The following is a 13,856-nucleotide window of genomic DNA, read 5'->3' on the forward strand; positions in this document are numbered from 1 at the left end:
TGAGGCAGAATGAGATGTACCCCAGGCAACTATGGGAGGCAAGGGAGGAGATTGCTGAGCCTCTGGCAATGATCTTTGCATCATCAATGGGGACAGGAGAGGTTCTGGAGGATTGGAGGGTTGTGAATGTTGTTCCTTTATTCAAGAAAGGGAGTAGAGATAGCCCAGGAAATTATGGACCAGTGAGTCTTACCTCAGTGGTTGGTAAGTTGATGGAGAAGATCCTGAGAGGCAGGATTTATGAACATTTGGAGAGGTATAATATGAGTAGGAATAGTCAACATGGCTTTGTCAAGGGCAGATCGTGCCTTACGAGCCTGATTGAATTTTTTGAGGATGTGACTAAACACATTGATGAAGGAAGAGCAGGAGATGTAGTGTATATGGATTACAGCAAGGCATTTGATAAGGTACCCCATGCAAGGCTTATTGAGAAAGTAAGGAGGCATGGGATCCAAGGGTACATTGCTTTGTGGATCCAGAACTGGCTTGCCCACAGAAAGTAAAGATTGGTTGTAGATGGGTCATATTCTGCATGGAGGTCTGTCACCAGTGGAGTGCCTCAGGGATCTATTCTGGGACCCTTACTCTTTGTGAATTTTATAAATGGCCTGGACCTGGATAAGGAAGTGGAGGGATGGGTTAGTAAATTTGCTGATGACACAAAGGTTGGAGGTGTTGTGGATAGTGTGGAAGGCTGTCAGAGGTTACAGCGGGACATTGATAGGATGCAAAATTGGGCTGAGAAGTGGCAGATGGAGTTTAACCCAGATAGGTGTGAAGTGGTTCACTTTGGTAGGTCAAATATGATGGCAGAATATAGCATTAATGGTAAGACTCCTGGCAGTGTGGAGGATCAGAGGGATTTTGGGGTCCGAGTCCATAGGACGCCCAAAGCATCTGCACCGGTTGACTCTGTGGTTCAGAAAGTGTTTGGTGCATTGGGCTTCATCAATCGTGGAATTCAATTTAGGAGCCGAGAGGTAATGTTGCAGCTATATAGGACCCTGGTCAGACCCCACTTCGAGGACTGTGCTCATTTCTGGTCACCTCACTACAGGAAGGATATGGAAGCCATAGGAAGGGTGCAGAGGAGATTTGCAAGGATTCTGCCTGGATTGGGGAGCATGCCTTATGAGAATAGGTTGAGTGACCTCGGCCTTTTCTCCTTGGAGCGACAGAGGATGAGAGGTGACCTGATAGAGGTGTATAAGTTGATGAGAGGCATTGATCATGTGGTTAGTCAGAGGCACTTTCCAAGGTCTGAAATGGTGCCACAAGAGGACACAGGTTTAAGGTGCTTGGGAGTAAGTACGGAGGAGATGTCAGGGGTAAATTTTTTTACGCAGAGAGTGGTGAGTGCGTGGAATGGGCTGCCAGCAATGGTGGTGGAGGCGGATACGATAGGGTCTTTTAAGAGACTTTTGGATAGGTACATGGAGCTTAGAAAAATAGAAGGCTATGGGTAAGCCTAGTAATTTCTAAGGCAGGGACTTGTTCGGCTCAACTTTATGGGCCAAAGGGCCTGTATTGTGCTGTAGGTTTTCTATGTTTCTATGCTTCAGGGAGGATTGAGTGAATCCTCTCTAAAGTATTGTTACCCTTCCTGGAGCAAGATAGTGTTCCAGGAAGGTCACGACTTTGTCCAGCTGCTAATCCTGATATTCTCTGACCCTAGGAACCTGAGCAGACCCCAGAAGCCATCACGATCAGGAAGAGTTATGGCTTCAAGGCCAGGAGACACCTTCACAACACACAGAAAGTGTGGAATATCAGCAAGCCTTTATTTGAGAGAGAAGCAGACCTGATCCAACCACCAGCCTCCGAAGAGATTCCCCTGGTTCCCTGTGAGGCCCGTTGGGTGCCACCCTACCTCCAGAATGCGATGAAGGTTCAACGCAGCCACCTCCCATCCAACAACATCGTGACCTTCGATGAACTTGGAAACGTCACCTCGGTGCAAAGGTTGGACCCAAGCCAGTTTCGCAGGCGTTGGGTGAAGCCCTTCTTCCGGCTTGTGGAGCCGGACCCCAACCCCAGGAGATGTCGTCCACCAGGCAGCATGCCTTTGAGGCCTCTAGTGTTCCGGAGCGGACATTTCAAGAGAAGGCCCATCCCAGGCAGGAACAACACCAGGAGAGCCCAGCAGCTAAGAGCTGGGAAAGGCAGTGGGCCGGGAACCCTGGGCACAGGGTCGACTGCCGGTCCTGGCCTGATACTGAGGCCAGAACTACCTGACACTTGTGCTGCTTCCACTACTCCAGACTTCCCAGAGCTTATTCCTGACGGGGCAAAGGACAGAAATCATTCCAAGTGCGGCTGGTATCCCGAGTATGAAGAGCAATCGCTAATCCAACTCAGGCCAATCTGGAACAGGTTGTCTATACCTCCCATCTCCGTAGAACAACTGTCCAGCAGCATCCTTCTGTAACACCCCCCACCCCCAGTAATGTCACTGTGCATTACCCGCTGTCCGTCACCAAACGTCTTAGCTTCTGTAATTAACATTCAGAAAATTCTGTACAAGATGCCTGAATGCTTCTTGCAAAGGATATAATATTTAAGGGGAAAGCAGCCTTTTCCACTGAGGGTGAGACCAGAACTAGAGGTCATAGGTTAAGAGTGAAACATGAGGGAGACGTCACTCAGAAATGAGGTGCCAGCAGAAGTGGTGGATGCGGGTTAGATGACAAGAGAAATTTGGATGAGTACATGGATGGGAGGGGTATGGAGGGATATGGTCGAGGTGTGAATCGATGGGACTAGGCAGAACAATTGTTGGCATGGACTAGATAGGCTGAAGGGCTTGTTTCTGAGCTGTAGTGTTCTATTACTCTACAACACAAAGAACACTGGAGGAACTCTGTGGGTCCTAATGGGCAAGGGTGTCAGGTAAGGAGTGATCCCTGCGCAAAGTGGAAAGTGGTGAGCTGGAAAAGGTGTGCTTCATGGCAGGATCCCATTGGAGATGGCAGAAGTTACCGAGAATTGTGTGCTGGACGCAGAAACTAGTGGGGGTTGTATGTGAGGACAAGAGGAACCCTATTACTGGCGTGGCAGCAGGAGGATGGGGTGAGGGCAGACGTGCGTGAAATGGAAGAAATGCAGTTGAGGGCAGTGTTGACGCTGGAGGAAGGAAAGCCTTTTACTTTGAAGAATGAGGACATCTCATTAGTTCAGAGACATAGACAGAGAGGTCAAGAAAGGGGAGGGAAATGTTAGAAATGGACCAAGTAACTTTGAGAGCACCTACCACCGCACTAGCCTCCATATCTAGCACAAAATTCTCCGTAAAACCATAAGATATGGGAGCAGAATTAGGCTATTTGGCCCATCGAGTCTGCTCTGCCATTTCATCATGGCTGATCTATTTTTCCTTTAGCCCCAATCTCCTGCCTTCTCCCCTCAGCCTTTCATACCCTGACCAATCAAGAATCTATCAACGTCTGCCTTAAATATATGTAAAGATGGCCTCCTCAGCTGCCTGTAGCATTGAGTTTCACAGATTAACCACTCTCCAGCTAAATAAATTCTTCCTCATCTCTGTTCTAAAAGGATGCCCCTCTATTCTGAGGCTGTGTCCTCTGGTCTTAGACTCTACCACCATAGGAAACATCCTCTCCACATCTACTCTATCAAGGCTTTTCACCATTCGACAGGTTTCAATTAGGTCACCCCTGATTCTTCTTACTTCCAGTGAATACAAGCCCAGAACCATCAAACCCCCTTCACATGAAAATCCATTTAATCCTTGAATCATTTTCATGACCTGCCATTGAACCCTCTCCAGTGTCAGCACATCCTTTCTAAGATAAAATGCCCAAAACGGTTCATACTACTCCAAGTGAGGCCTCACCAGTGCCTCATAAAGTCTCAATATTACAGCCTTGCTTTTATATTCTAGTCCTCTTGAAATGAATGCTAACATCACATTTGCCCTCCTCATCACAGACTCAACCTGCAAATTAACCTTTAGGGAATTCTGCACAAGGACACCCAAGTCCCACTGCACCTCAGATTTTTGTATTTTCTCTCCATTTGGAAAATAGTCAACCCTTTAATTTCTTCTGTCAAAGTGCATGACTATACACTTCCCAACACTGTACTCCATTCCTGGCACTGTATTCCATCTGCCACTTCTTTGCCCATTCTCCTAATCTGTCTAAGTCCTCCTGTAGCCTGTCTACTTCCTCAAAACCACCTATCTTCATATTGTCTGCAAACTTTGCAACAAACCCATCAACTCCATCATCCAAATCATTGACATATAATGGTAAAAGAATCGGTCCCCACACAACCCCAGTGGAACATTACTAGTCATCAGCAACCAAGCAGAAAAGGCTCCCTATATTCCCACTATTTGCTTCCTGCCAATCAGCCAAGGCTCTATCCATGCTAGTATCGTTCCTGTGATACCATAGGTTCATAGCTTGTTAAGCAGCCTCATATGTGGCACCTTATCAAAGACCTTCTGAAAATCTAACTACACAACACCAACCAATTCTCCTTTGTCTATTCTGCTTGTCATTTTTTCAAAGAACTCCCCTGATGACACCATGCTGACTACATTCATGTGCCTCGAAATACCCTGAAACTACATCCTTAATCGACTCCAACACATTCCCAACCACTAAGGTCAGACTAAGAGGGCCATAATGTGTGATCGCGGGGCTGTCGCAGCAGGAGGAGTAGTGAGGGGCTCGGGGGAGCGCTGAGTGCTGGGAAGCAGCTGAGGTGGGTGTGCTTTAAAAGGGAGCAGGGAGCGCGGAGCGAGGACTCGGGACAGTGTGATCACGGGACCGTCGCAGCAGGAGTAGTAGTGGGGGGCTCAGGGGAGCGCTGAGTGCTGGGAAGCAGCTGAGGAGCTGAGGTGGGTGTGCTTTAAAAGGAGCATTGAGGGCAACTGAAGGGTTAAACGGAGTGTTGATCAGTTGATTAGAGGGAGTGAGTACTTGAGATAAATGGCAGAGACAAATAAAAGGAAGAGTAACTGAAGAGGAGCAGCCAGGAGTGAGAGTGGGAGTTGCCCGGAGGCCAGTGGCAAGGCTGGTGTGGGTGTGGGGTGAAGGTGAAGGGCAAGAGTGGAGAAGGAGCGGGATAGGGATTCAGGATCAGAGGTAGGCAGCTGGGGAGAAATGGATTATTGTGAAGGGAGAAATAAAAGGAATGAGGAGATAGTGAGGGGACGGATAATCAAAACTGAGACAAAGGGAATAAAAGAATAAGAAATGACAGTGGAGAGAGCTCTGAAAGTGAGGAAGATGAACAGGTTCAGAGAGAAGGTGTTGTCATAATTAGGTTTAATGAGAAGGCTCAAGGAAACATGAAGAAAATTAACCCATTTGTGCTAACAACAACTCTGACAAATAAGATAGGGGAAATAGTATTTGCAAAAGTCCTTAATGATGGCAACCTATTGGTAAGATGTGCGAATGAGGAACAACTTGAGAAAGCACTCAATCTAAAAGAGATAGGAAAATGCAAGGTGGAATACACAGGGAAGGTGAGAGCACAAAATGGCAGTGGGTGTAAAGGAGTGATCACGGGGATACCAATGAGTATAAATATGGAGGAGTTAAAGAGGAATATCAAAGGAGGAAAAGTAATGAATGTTCAAAGACTGAAAACAACAAAGGAGGGAGTGAAAAAGGAAAGTGAAACAGTTAGTCCTGACGAAGGGTCTCGGCCTGAAACGTCGACTGCACCTCTTCCTACAGATGCTGCCTGGCCTGCTGCGTTCACCAGCAACTTTGATGTGTGTTGAGTGAAACAGTATTGATTGAATTTGAAGAAGAAAGAGTGCCAAGGAAGGTGTTCCTGGGTTTCATGAGCTACCCAGTAAGGGTGTATGTGCCAAAGCCATTGAGGTGTTATAATTGTCAAAGGTTTGGACACGTGGCTAAAAACTGTAAAAGGCAGAGGAGATGTGCTAGATGTGGGGGTGATCATGAATATGGAAAGTGCGGAACAGGAGTGCAAACAAAATGCTGCAATTGTGGAGGAGCTCATAATTTGGCATATAGTGGGTGTGAGGTTATGAGACGGGAGAATAAAATTCAAGAAATAAGAGTGAAAAGTAAGATCACTTATGCAGAAGCTGTAAGAATGTCAAGAGAACAGAGTAATGCTCCTAATGAACAGGGAGCAATAGGGATGTGAGAGATGCAACAAAGAACAAATAACAGGATTTATGTAGACAAAAAGGCTCTAGTAACATTCATTGCAGGAGTGATTAATAATACAGCTGAGGTAAAGTCAAAAAGTGACAAAATTCAGCCGGTGGTCAAAGCAGCAGTGAACCATTTAGGCTTAGCAGGACTGACATGGGAAGAAGTGAGGGAGAACCTCACTAATCAGTCAAGCCAGGAAGTGTCATGTGTTGGTTAATACTAATTATGGTGATTCTTTTGCAATGGAATGCAAGGAGCTTACTGGCCAATAGCCAAGAATTCAAGCACTTTATTAAAGAAACGGTTGTAAAACCGGATGTAGTGTGTATTCAGGAAACTTGGTTGAAACCAACTTTAGACTTTGTGGTATATGGGTATACAATGATAAGGAAAGACAGAAATCTAGGGGGAGGAGGGGGTTGTGCTATGTTAATCAAGCAAGGTATGCCATATAGGGTACTGGGAAAAGGACATGATCAGGAATACATAGTGGTGGAAGTGTGGGGGAGAAGGGAGGGAGTGGTTATAATTAACTACTACAATCCATGTAAAAGGTTGAAATTGGACAGCCTATTAAGGATACAAGGACAAAACAGACATAAAGTAGTGTGGTGTGCAGATTTCAATGCTCACAGCACAATATGGGGGGATCCAATTACAGATTCAAATGGAAAGGTAATTGAAGATTTGATGGAAGGAAGGGATTTGGTGTGTATGAATGATGGTAGAGGAACAAGGATAAACATAACAACAGGAACTGAGTCAGTATTAGATATTATGTTTGTGTCTAATACCTTAGCTGGGGTTAGTAACTGGGGAGTTTGGACTGCTTCAGCAGTAGGCAGTGATCACTACCCAGTTTTATGTTCAGTGGATGAAAGAGTTGAAATAAGACCAGGTGGAATCCCAAAGTGGGTGTTTGGAAAAGCAGATTGGGGTAAGTTCCAGAAGTTGAGTGAAGAAGCATTGACAAGGATTGACATTTCTGGAAATATAGATGAATTAAACAGTGAGGTGACTTCAGCAATTATTATGGCAGCAGAAGGATTTATACCCAGGAGTAAAAATAGGATGAATAGAAAACTGGTACCATGGTGGACAGAGGAATGTTGTCAGGCTGTAAAAAACAAAAATAGAGTATTCAGGCTAGTTAAAAGAACCCATAATATGCAGCATTTGATTCAATATAAGAAAGCACAGGCAGTGGTGAGAAGAACTATACGTCAAGCTAAAAGGGCAAGTTGGAGGAGTTTTTGCGACAAAATAGGAAGGACAACACCTGTGGGAGAGGTATGGGGAATGATTAAGAGGATGGAGGGATATAGAAGGGAATAGGAATATCCAGTAGTAATATCTGAGGAGGAAACAGCAGTCACAGTAGGGATAAGGCTGAGATTATGGCCAAGTCATTTGTACAGATACACAGTTCAGAAAATTTGTCTGAAGAAGGGAGAAGGAGAAGGGAAAGAACAATGAGCCAACACCCAGGTGTGTTAAACGGGAGGGAAGAAACTGATGATGTAATTGATGATCCATTTACGTTGGCAGAAAAAGTGAGAGCAATATAGAGATCAAGACCAACCTGCCCAGGGAAAGATCTGATGTGCTACGTTATGCTAACAAATCTAGGAGAAGGAGTGCTCTTGAAGTTGCTGCATTTTTATAACAGAGTGTGAGAGGAGGGTAGATTACCAAGTGCATGGAAAGAAGCAGTAGCAATTCCAATGAGGAAGCCTGGCAAGGATCCGTCAAAATCCATTAGCTACGGACCAATAGCATTAACATCAAATCACAAGATCACAAGACGAAGGAGCAGAAGTAGGCTATTCAGCCCATCGAGTCTGCTCCACCACTCCACCATGAGCTAAACTATTCTCCCATCTAGTTCCAATTTCCAGCATTTTCCCCATACCTCTTGATAACCTGACTAATTAGATACCTATCAATCTCCTCCTGAAACATCCTCAATGGTCGGGCCTCCACAGCTGTATGTGGCAATAAATTCCATAAATCCACGACTCTCTGGCTAAAAAAATTTCTCCTCATCTCTGTTTTAAATGGGTACCCTCTAATTCTAAGACTGTGGCCTCTTGTCCTGGACTCACCCACCAAGGGAAACAGCCTTTCCACATCTACTCTGTCCAACCCTTTCTACATTTGAAATGTTTCTATGAGATCCCCTCTCATTCTTCTATACCCCAATGAATACAGTCCAAGAGCCGACAAACGCTCCTCATATGTTAGCCCCTGTATTCCAGGAATCATCCTCGTAAATCTTCTCTGAACTCTCTCCAATATCAGTACATCCCTTCTAAGATAGGGGGCCCAAAACTGCACACAGTATTCCAAATGAGGTCTCACTAATGCCCCATAGAGCCTCATCAACACCTCGTTACTCTTATACACTATTCCTCTTGAAATGAATGCCAACATAGCATTCGCTTTCCTTACTACCGATCCAACCTGGTGGTTAACCTTTAAGGTATCCTGCACGAGGACCCCCAAGTCCCTTCGCACTTCCAGTTTTTGAATTTTCTCCCCATCTAAATAATAATCTGCCTGATTATTTCTTCCTCCAAAATGTACAACCATACATTTCTCAATGTTGTATCTCATCTGCCATTTCTTTGCCCACTCTCCTCAACTGACCAAGTCTCTCTGCAACCTTTCTGTTTCTTCAGCACTTCCTGTTCCTCCAGCTATCTTGGTGTCATCTGCAAACTTAGCTACAAAACCATTTAATCCATAATCCAAATCATCGATATACATTGTAAAAAGAAGCGGCCCCAACACCGACCCCTGTGGAACACCACTAGTAACCGGCAACCGATCAGAATAGGATCCCTTTATTCCCACCCTTTGCTTTCTGCCTATCAGCCAATGCTCCACCCGTTCCAATATCTTTCCTGTAATTCCATGGGCTCTCATCTTATTAAGCAGCCTCTTATGCGGCACCTTATCGAAGGCCTTTTGAAAGTCCAAATACACAACATCCGCAGCCTCTCCCTTGTCAATCTTATTTGAGATTACCTCAAAAAATTTCAATAGGTTGGTGAGGCAGGATCTTCCCTTCAGGAAACCATGCTGGCTTGGGCCTATCTTGTCATGCACCTCGAGGTATTTCATAACCTTGTCCTTGAGGATCAACTCCAACAACTTTCCAACTACCTATGTCAGACTAATAGGTCTGTAATTTTCTTTTTGCTGCCTTCCTGCTTTCTTAAATGGAGGAACTACATTTGCGACCTTCCAGTCCTCTGGAACCATGCCAGAGTCTATTAATTCCTGGAAGATCATTTCCAATGCCTCCACAATCTTCAAAGCCACCTCCTTCAGAACCCGTGGGTGCACCTCATCTGGTCCAGGAGACTTATCTATGTATGTCAGATAATGGAAAGGATGATAACAGAAAAGCTATTGTATGAGCTTGAGAATAGGGGAATGCTGGCAAGTTATCAGAATGGTTTTAGGAAGGGAAGGAATTCCATGGACTCAGTGATAAGGTTAGAGACTGAAATAAGAAAGGCCCAGGCAAATAAAGAGTCAGTAGTTGCAGTGTTTTTTGACATAGAAAAGCCCAGGAGATGATGTGGAAGGAAGGATTGTAAACTAATCTGCAAAAGATAGGTGTAGGTGAGAGAGTTTTTAATTTGATAAAAGATTTTTTGTTTGGTAGAAAAATTCAAGTTCGGATTGGATCTGAATTATCAAATCAGTACATAGTGGGAAATGGCACACCTCAAGGTAATGTGATTAGTCCGTTACTTTTCATCATTATGATCAATGATGTCTTCACAAAGGTACCAGTGGATATAGGTAGGTCACTGTTTGCGGATGATGGGGACTTGTGGAAAAGAGGCAGGAACATGGAGCATATAATCAGGAAACTACAAGGAGTGGTGGTTATGACTGGGAATGTAGATTTTCAGTGGAAAAAAATTCAAACTGTATTTTTCACCAGGAAAAGAATTGAGGTAGGGAAGAAGTTAAGGATGTATGGGATTGAATTAGAAAGGGTTGGATCATTTAAATTTCTGGGAGTTATATTTGATTCACGATTAACACGGGCAGACCATATCAGGAAAATTGAGGAGAAATGTAAAAAAGTAATAAATGTGATGAGATGTTTGACTGGTAGGGAACGGGGAGGAAGTTGTTCAGCTTTGAAGAGAATGTATGTGGCTTTAGTAAGATCTGTATTGGATTATGGAAATATAGTATATGGATCAGCAGCTAGGTCTCTTATAAGAAAACTGGATGTGATTCAGGCTCAGGCTTTGAGAGTGTGCAGTGGGGCTTTTAAACATCACCAGTATCAGCCCTACAGGTAGAAATGGGAATAATGCCTTTGGAACTAAGAAGGATGCAACTGATGGCAAACTACTGGGCTAACTTGCAGGGGCACAATGAGTGCAAAAGGAGTGTTGCAGGAGCGCTGGGAAAATGGGAGGTTTCAGAGGGATAACGTTAGTCGGATAGGGAATGATATTGCTAAAGAATGTGGAGTGTTTGATCTAACGATAGGTCCTTCAGTAGTTTATCCGGTTGTAGCTCTATGGAAGCTTGTATGGCCTGACATAGACTGGCATTTGTTAGAGGTAAAAAGGAAAGGAAAATAGAAAACTGATTTGGTAAGTGCATTTAACTGTCATGTGATGGAAAAAGTATAGTGGTTATACTCAGATTTATACGGATGGTGCTAAGGAACCTGAAACAGGAGTGACTGGGTTTGGGGTGGCTATACCAGCAAAAGAAATTGGAATCAGCAGAAGAACATCTAATAAGTTAGGGGTGTATACGCAAACACAAGGAAATCTGCAGATGCTGGAAATTCAAGCAACACACATAAAAATGCTGGTGAACGCAGCAGGTCAGGCAGCATCTATAGGAAGAGGTACAGTCGACGTTTCGGGCCGAGACCCTTCATCAGGACTAACTGAAAGAAGAGATAGTAAGAGATTTGAAAGTGGGAGGGGGAGATCTGAAATGATAGGAGAAGACAGGAGTGGGAGGGATGGAGCTAAGAGCTGGATAGTTGATTGGCAAAACGGATACGAGGCTGGAGAAGGGAGAGGATCATGGGATGGGAGGCCTAGGGAAAAAGAAAGGGGAGGAAGCCCTGAGGATGGGCAAGGAGTTATAGTGAGAGGGGCAGAGGGAGAGAAAAAAGGGAAAATAATAAATAAATAACGGATAGGGTACGAAGGGGAGGTGGGGCATTAACGGAAGTTAGAGAAGTCAATGTTCATGCCATCAGGTTGGAGGCTACCCAGATGGAATATAAGGTGTTGTTCCTCCAACCTGAGTGTGGCTTCATCTTGACAGTAGAGGAGGCAGTGGATAGACATATCAGAATGGGAATGGGATGTGGAATTAAAATGTGTGGCCACTGGGAGATCCTGCTTTCTCCGGCGGACAGAGCGTAGGTGTTCAGCGAAATGGTCTTCCAGCCTGCGTCATGTCCTGCCAATATATAGAAGGCCACATCGGGAGCACCAGACGCAGTATATCACCCCAGCCGACTCACAGGTGAAGTGTCGCCTCACCTGGAAGGACTGTCTGGGGCCCTGAATGGTGGTAAGGGAGGAAGTGTAAGGGCATGTGTAGCACTTGTTCCGCTTACAAGGATAAGTGCCAGAAGGGAGATCGGTGGGGAGGGATGGGGGGGACGAATGGACAAGGGAGTCGCGTAGATAGCGATCCCTGCAGAAAGCGGGGGGGGGGGAGGGAAAGATGTGCTTAGTGGTGGGATCCCGTTGGAGGTGGCGGAAGTTACGGAGAATTATATGTTGGACCCAGAGGCTGGTGGGGTGGTAGGTGAGGACAAAGGGAATCCTATTCCTAGTGGGGTGGCAGGAGGATGGGGTGAGGGCAGATGTAAGTGAAATGGGAGAGATGCGTTTGAGAACAGAGTTGATGGTGGAGGAAGGGAAGCCCCTTTCTTTAAAAAAGGAGGACATCTCCTTCGTCCTGGAATGAAAAGCCTCATCCTGAAAGCAGGTGCGGCGGAGACAGAGGAATTGCGAGAAGGGGATGGCATTTTTGCAAGAGACAGGGTGGGAATAGGAATAGTCCAGGTAGCTGTGAGAGTCTGTAGGCTTATAGTAGACATCAGTAGATAAGCTGTCTCCAGAGATAGAGACAGAAAGATCAAGAAAGGGGAGGGAGGTGTCAGAAATGGACCAGGTAAACTTGAGTGCAGGGTGAAAGTTGGAGACAAAATTAATGAAGTCAACGAGCTCAACATTAGTGCAGGAAGCAGCGCCAATGCAGTCGTCGATGTAGCGAAGGAAAAGTGGGGGACAGGTACCAGTATAGGCTTGGAATATGGATTGTTCCACAAAGCCAACAAAAAGGCAGGCATAGCTGGGACCCATACGGGTGCCCATGGCTACACCTTTAGTTTGGAGGAATTGGGAGGAGCCAAAGGAGAAATTATTAAGAGTAAGGACTAATTTCGCTAGATGGAGCAGAGTGGTGGTAGAGGGGAACTGGTTAGGCTTGGAATCCAAAAAGAAGCAGACAGCTTTGAAACCTTCCTGCCAGGGGATGGAGGTATATAGGGACTGGACATCCATGGTGAAAATAAAGCGGAGGGGGCCAGGGAACTTAAAATCATTGAAAAAAATTCAGAGTGTATACAGTGGAGATGCTGGCAGTGTTGGTTGCGTTGCGATTGGTGGAGAAAGCTAGACAAGTCAAAGTGTTGATATGCTCAGATTCATCCTCCATTCTAGCAAGTTTAAGATCTTTTCACTCAAGCAGTCGACAAGATGTACTTTATGAAGTCCTTCAGTCAGTCACAAGAATTGCAAATCAGGGAGGTCAGGTAAAATTTCCATGGGTTCCAGCACATGTAGGGTTGAAGGGGAATGAGAGGGTGGATGAGTTGGCAAAGAGGGTGTTAAAGAAAGAAAATATAGAAATGCACATTAATATCCGTAAAGCAAAGATTAAGTGTGTAATCTAGGAAAAAGTCAACCGAATGTAGCAAGAAAGATGGGACAGGGAGGGGAAAGGGAGGCATTTATATTAAATACAAAAAAGTGTTGCAGTTACTAGGGTAGGTAATGGAAACAGAAGAGAGGAAACAGTGTGGACTAGGTTAAGGCTGGGGCATTGTGCATTAAACAAAACATTGAAAATGATCGGGAAACACCAGACAGGATTGTTTGAGGAATGTCAGGAAGAGGAGTCAGTAGAACATGTAGTTTTGTGTTGCAGGAAGTATGGGATACAGAGAGAGATGATGAGAATTAATCTAAGGGAATTGGGGGTGCAGGAATTCACATTAAAAGGGTTGCTAGGCATGGGTGAGAGAGCACAGGTCAGGGTATTTTTAGCTTTCTTAAGGGATACCGGGGTAGGATATGATGGATAAGCAGCAATAGGGTACTAGGATGGCCAAAGATGGGAGGATAAAGTGTAAACATGAGGAAATCTGCAGATGCTGGAATTTCAAGTAACACACGTCAAAGTTGCTGGTGAACGCAGCAGGCCAGGCAGCATCTCCAGGAAGAGGTACAGTCGATGTTTCGGGCCGAGACCCTTCGTCAGGACTAACTGAAAGAAGAGCTAGTAAGAGATTTGAAATTTGATAAAGTGTAGGTTAGGGTATGTGTGTGGGTGTGTGTGAGTGATTTGGTGAAGGGATTTAGAATGTAATTCTATTGTACACTCTGAAGC

General features: G+C 45.1%; 1 protein-coding gene across 1 annotated transcript in view; it reads left to right on the plus strand.

The window, feature by feature from the left end:
* Window positions 1–6,561, plus strand: part of LOC140197107 (uncharacterized protein C2orf81 homolog) — a 31,169-nt gene extending 24,608 nt beyond the window's left edge. Inside the window, exon 5 of the mRNA XM_072257022.1 lies at window positions 1,679–6,561. Coding sequence (XP_072113123.1) covers window positions 1,679–2,431 — 753 coding nt within the window. The 3' untranslated portion in view covers window positions 2,432–6,561. The remainder of the gene's footprint in view (window positions 1–1,678) is intronic.
* Window positions 6,562–13,856: the final 7,295 nt, after the last annotated feature.

Source organism: Mobula birostris, chromosome 4 (assembly GCF_030028105.1).
Source record: "Mobula birostris isolate sMobBir1 chromosome 4, sMobBir1.hap1, whole genome shotgun sequence".
NCBI lineage: Eukaryota > Metazoa > Chordata > Chondrichthyes > Myliobatiformes > Myliobatidae > Mobula > Mobula birostris.